Genomic DNA, 6,040 nt, shown 5'->3' with positions numbered 1-6,040 from the left:
CCTTCTTTCAGTGCCACGAGATCACATCTTCAGGGTGGGGTTCAGGGTGGGGTTGCCAACGTTCTCAACCCCAACTGAGGGACACTTTCCTGCATGTGTTCACAGAGCAATAATGGAAATCGCTGGAAAGGTTTCATACTATAAATCAACACATTTCACAGTAAAATGCCACCACTGAACCATGTATGCTACAAACCCTGTAAAAGCTTTAGGCCTAAACCAACCACTGTCACCAACTTATCCCAGTTCTCAGCACCAGCATCTCATGCATTGGTGGTTCAATGGTAGAATTCTCGCCTGCCACGTGGGAGGCCCCGGTTCGATTCCCAGCCAATGCAGCTCTGCAGTTTTTTTTTTTTTTCAGACTCTATAACAAGGACCTCACAGCTGACCACACATACACAGACAAACACACACACTTTGGCACATTCTGTTAAACTGTTAACTGTTTAAATTGTAAATTTGTACATATATACAGATACATATTTATGTTATTTTTTGTGATGCTATTACCTCTGTTTTTGCTGCTATTACCTTCTGCTTCTGTCCACTTTCTGCCGTGACAAGTGCAATTTCCCACTTGTGGGACTAATAAAGGTTTATCTTATCTTATCTTATCTTATCTTATCTTATTATGCTGAACATTTTTGCAGGAACATTTGTGTTATATAGTTATATATTAGTAATATATTAACATTTTATTATAACTTTGCAGCCCTAACAAATTTTAGGTGGTGCCCCCTTGCATTGCATTGCAATAAATTCCACTGGTAGTGTAGATATAACCAAAAGAAAGAAAGAAAGCAATTGCTTTATCTTAGTCATTCTTTTATTTAAAGATCCCCTGACATGTTTTTTGGCTCTTGTATCAGTCTAATTAATCTTATAAATCGTGTCGGTTTTTTTAAAAAAAACAATTGTGCTCATTTTTACAGTAATTTTTCAAGTTGAAAAAATACGATTAAACAGGGTTTAATCGAGGGGTTTTAATCCCTCTAAAACAACCAGATTTTCTAGCGATTTAGCAAAAAAAAAAAAAACGAAAGTTACTTATGATAAGCGGACTTGGCAACCTTTAGGTCAACCTCCTCCCGTGACTTGCATATTGTGAGGGGCGGGGAGGGGGGCGTGTCCGCACAGGGACCGACCAATCAGCGAGTGCGGGGGGCGGGCTGCAGGAAATAAACATTCTCCAGAACGTCGCGTCGCGTCGCAGCAGCAGGTCCGCCGCGCCGGCAGGGATGTTCCGGGGCTGTTAACTTCACAACCGGCGTCTTCGTCGAACCCCCCCCCCCCCGACGCGAGGATGAAGCGGCTCCGCTGCGTGGAGCCCGTGGTTGCCGTGTACTCGTTCGCCAGTTTCCTGCTCTTCCCGCTGGTGCAGCAGTACGTGTACCGGCGCCTGTGGATGGACCTGACCAACAGCACCTACCCGTCCGGGGACGACGGCTCCCGCTGCGGCGTCAACGGCAGCAGCAACCGGTCCAGCAGCCACGAGGTCCCGCGCCGTGCAAATATTTACAATATTTACAATATTTCTCACACTAAACAGAAAGCTGGAAATCTCTACTTCCATCACAAAGTCATGCATGTCGGTCAACTTTCACACACACGTTGGTTCATTTATTATTTTTTTTTATCGTTGCAGCAGGTAAATTGTGAAAATGCGAAATAATCGAGCCGCTCTGACGGTATGCGGCGTTTCAAAATAAAAGCGCGGACCTAAACCTAAACTTTATTATCTGCGGCTTTCACACGTGTGAAAGTCCACGATGTACATTTTATTCCGAAACGTCGCTTTTCGCATTTTCACAAATGATCGGCCGCTGTAAATGAAAAGTGGAGATTTCCGTGTTTTATGTCTTCATGAGAACTTTATTCTGGTGATTTTTGACTATACTAGAGCGCTGAGAGCCTCTGAAGTGTTCGGATACTTGTGGAATGAAGGACTCGGTAGTTTGGTTTATTTGACGTTGATTTGACGTTTCTTCAATGTTTCCTTCTCATGGCTGCCGCATTCGTCAGATGTAATCGGACTTCCTCTTTCCTGGTCGCAGGAGGTGCAGAGAGCGGCGTCGTTGTTCTCCCTGCACACCGAGCTGTTCTCCATGGTGCCCAGCCTCGCCGTCACCTTCCTCCTGGTGGCCTACAGTGACCAGTGTGGCCGCAAGATCACCATCGTCCTCCCGTTGGTGGGCTCCATCCTGTACTGCTGCTCCTTCCTGGCCGTGTCTTTCTTCCAGCTCGGCCTGAACTGGCTGATCGCGGCCTCGGTCGCCAGCGCGCTGTTCGGCGGCATCGGGACCATGCTGGGCGGCTGCTTCTCCTACGTGGCCGACCTGTGTCAGGACGGCCAGGGGCGGACGCTGCGCATCGCCGGCGTGGACATGGTGATCGGCCTGCTCTCGGGCGTGGCCTCCATCTCCTCGGGCTACTTCGTCCGGGCCGCCGGCTTCAACTGGCCGCTGTTCACCTCGGCGCTGTGCCAGTTCCTCAACCTGCTGTACGCCGTCTTGGTCCTGGAGGAGAGCAGAGTGCCGGAGCGGTCCGGAGAGGTCACCTGCAGGGCGGCCGCCCGGGGGCTGCTGCTCGGGGTGCGGCAGCTGTTCGTGGGCGGCGGCCACCGGAGGAACGTCCTCCTGCCCGTCCTGATGGTCACGTTCGCCCTCTTCAGCTTCTCCGACATCGGCAGCATGTCCGCCATCACCCTGTACGAGCTGAACGAGCCGCTCTGCTGGAACGAGGTCCTGATCGGCTACGGCTCCGCCCTCTCCACCATAGTCTTCCTCACCAGTTTTGTCGGCGTGCTGGTGCTCTCGCGCTGCGCGTCTGATGTGACCATCGTCTTTATTGGCATGGTGTCCGTCACCACTGGCCTGGTCATGATCGCCTTCGCAAGAACCACCCTCATGATGTTCCTGGGTAAGACGTTCCATTCCTCGCTAAAGATAATCGGAATTTCTGCAGATGGCCCAGCAGCCAATCAGATTCCAGGATTCACCCAGTTTAGGGGCTTTTATTACTCTCCGTTTTAAAAATTCTATTACATGAATTACAGGGAGTAATCTAATTTACTCATTTATATGATGCGTTTATGGCCACATAAAAATGAGACAAATGAAAATATTGTGTTTTTATATTGCTCAAATTGTTTTATAACCCTTGAACTGCCTTCGTTCTGGAGATTTGTTTTATCACACTTTAAAAACGTAAAGTGTACAATACGCATCATAAAACGCTGAACTGTAAACGGTCAATGATTCATGACACTTCTCATATGTTTCTTTTTTGTGTGTACTACACACACACGGTAGTAGCCTAGCGTGTAACACACTCATCTATGAACCAGAAGACCCAGGTTCAAACCCCACTTACTACCATTGTGTCCCTGAGCAAGACACTTAACCCTGAGTGTCTCCAGAGGGGGACTGTCCCTGTAACTACTGACTGTAAATTGCTCTGGATGAGGATGTCTGATAAATGCTGTAAAAAAAAAAAAAAAAAAAAAAAAAAAAATATATATGTGTGTGTGTGTGAAATAAAATTATTATTATTTCATTAGTGAGGATTCCCATGTTACTGGGTGTAATGCCTTTCCCTGTCCTGCGCTCTATGATGTCGAAGGTCGTGTCCACGTCTGAGCAGGGTAAGTGAACTGGTTGGAAAAAGAGCGTTTTTTGGAGCGATTTCTCTATGTAAACATTTGCTTTGAATGTTGGAACGTTGGACCTCGGTGCTCGTGCCTGTTTAGTACGGAACTGCTGACCATTAACAGCCCTCTCCTGTTGCAGGGGCCTTGTTCGCGTGCGTGGCGTTCCTGGAAAGCCTCAGCGGTAACGTGGCGCTAGCGGCGTTCAGCAGCATCTACGCAGCCACGGTGGCCTGGTACCCCGGCTTCACGTTCCTGCTGGCAGCCGCGCTCTGCTTCATTCCCATCGTGATGCTCAGGTGAGACGGACGTGGCACACACCACACACCACAACCCACACACCAGTGCGTCGCGTTAGTAGGAACCCGCACACACACCAGTGCGTCGCGTTAGTAGGAACCCGCACACACACCAGTGCGTCGCGTTAGTAGGAACCCGCACACACACCAGTGCGTCGCGTTAGTAGGAACCCGCACACACACCAGTGCGTCGCGTTAGTAGGAACCCGCACACACACCAGTGCGTCGCGTTAGTAGGAACCCGCACACACACCAGTGCGTCGCGTTAGTAGGAACCCGCACACACACCAGTGCGTCGCGTTAGTAGGAACCCGCACACACACCAGTGCGTCGCGTTAGTAGGAACCCGCACACACACCAGTGCGTCGCGTTAGTAGGAACCCGCACACACACCAGTGCGTCGCGTTAGTAGGAACCCGCACACACACCAGTGCGTCGCGTTAGTAGGAACCCGCACACGCCAGTGCGTCGCGTTAGTAGGAACCCACACGGAACCCGCACACACCAGTGCGTCACGTTAGTAGGAACCCGCACGGAACCCGCACACGCCAGTGCGTCGCGTTAGTAGGAACCCGCACACACACCGGTGCGTCGCATTAGTAGGAACCCGCACACACACCAGTGCGTCGCGTTAGTAGGTACCCGCACGGAACCCGCACACACACCAGCCGCAGTGCGTCGCGTTAGTTTCAGGTCCTCGAGGACGCGTCTTGGTTGGCTGGGCACTCCGGTTCCGTAGCACCGGCCTCGTGAAGAGCGCAGCTGCTCTGGTTCCACGTGGGGCTTCCAGGGGCGGCTGCCTGATGTCGAGTGCTCTCGGTTCCTCGTGGTCGCTCGGCTGTAGATCTCGCGGTTGGCTCTTGACCTCCTCCCCTCGTCCCGCTGCAGCATCGTCAAGCTCATCGGCCCAGTGGACGCCAACGAGACGGAACCTCTTCTGCCGGGAGCAGAGACCGGAGACCCCGTGGACCCGGTCGCTTAAAGGTCAAAGGGAACCCACAAACCGATCTGCACTGCTGCAAGCAAATGTCAATGTAAAATGTATAAAATACATGTTTTTTTTTTCCTCAATTCAAATATATTTTGTAATATATATATATTTTAAATAATCTTTCAGTCTGTGCCATGTCCATGTCTTCCTGCCGCAGGCGTTATTCCTGCTTTTTATGAAAATGTTGAAGTGTTCCGAGCGCCACGAGATGCTCTTCCCTTTTGTAAATTTCTACGTCAGAGGCTTTGCCGTAGGAACGCTGATTCTATGCCCGCTGCACTTATACTCCACCTGTTGGTGAAGTAGCTTCATCTCCAGAACGTCCAGGCTGGAACTGAACTGGACGGGCTGCCGGTGATGTTCTGGTCACGTGTGGGAAGTGATCTGGTTGCCCGGAGCTTTAGAACGTCTGCAGTGCTGGTTTAAAAGTTTAAAAGGGAGAATTCTGCACCTTCCTGTGTTGAAGTGAGGCGGTTTATTGCAATAAAATGGTGAGGAGTGCTGTGACCTGGTTATGAACGAATGTAAAAGTGCTTCATTTCAAGTGTGGCTGGTAGTTTATACTGTCGTGTACCGAACAAGTTCAGAAGAATGTGAGTAGCAACAAGCAGCCGCACAACTCCAGATTAAATAAAGTGATTGACACTTGTGAGACACAGCAGCACAGCGAAATTTGTCCTCTGTATTTAACCCATCACCCTGAGTGAGCAGTGGCACCTCGGCGGATCTGGATTTGAACCGGCAACCTTCTGATTACGAGGCCGCTGCTGCCCCGAGGCTCTTATGACTGATTTGAGGAGGGTATATACAACTTCTCCCATTGGAAAGAACACAAAGCGTAATGCAATGCATGGTGAAATGTGTCCTCTGTATTTACCATCACCCTTGGTGACAGTGGGCACCATGACGGGCGCCCGGGGAGCAGCGTGTGGGGACGGCGCCTTCATCAAGGGGACCTCGGTGGCACCTTGGCGGTTCGGGATTCAAACCCACAACCTTCCGATTACGGGTCCGCCTCCGTACCAGCTAGGCCGCACAAAGTTTCCCGTATCCACTTGGACCTGTTACGCGACCGGAGCCCACCAGGACACTGGGCGCAGG

General features: G+C 50.6%; 1 protein-coding gene and 1 non-coding gene across 2 annotated transcripts; both read left to right on the top strand.

The window, feature by feature from the left end:
* The first annotated feature begins 267 nt into the window (after positions 1–267).
* On the top strand, positions 268–338 carry trnag-gcc (transfer RNA glycine (anticodon GCC)). Its single transcript has one exon. It is a non-coding gene; the product is annotated as a tRNA-Gly (tRNA).
* An 838-nt stretch (positions 339–1,176) lies between these two features.
* LOC114792783 (solute carrier family 46 member 3) lies at positions 1,177–5,458 on the top strand. Its single transcript, XM_028984217.1, has 5 exons — positions 1,177–1,498; positions 2,058–2,922; positions 3,563–3,646; positions 3,792–3,948; positions 4,837–5,458. The coding sequence occupies exons 1-5, from the start codon at positions 1,307–1,309 to the stop codon at positions 4,928–4,930; spliced, it is 1,392 nt and encodes a 463-aa protein (XP_028840050.1). The 5' UTR covers positions 1,177–1,306; the 3' UTR covers positions 4,931–5,458.
* Positions 5,459–6,040: the final 582 nt, after the last annotated feature.

The sequence above is a fragment of the Denticeps clupeoides genome, chromosome 6, assembly GCF_900700375.1.
Source record: "Denticeps clupeoides chromosome 6, fDenClu1.1, whole genome shotgun sequence".
In the NCBI taxonomy this organism is placed as follows: domain Eukaryota; kingdom Metazoa; phylum Chordata; class Actinopteri; order Clupeiformes; family Denticipitidae; genus Denticeps; species Denticeps clupeoides.
Note: the sequence above shows the minus strand (reverse complement) of the source record. Positions and strands in the feature narration are given on the sequence as shown.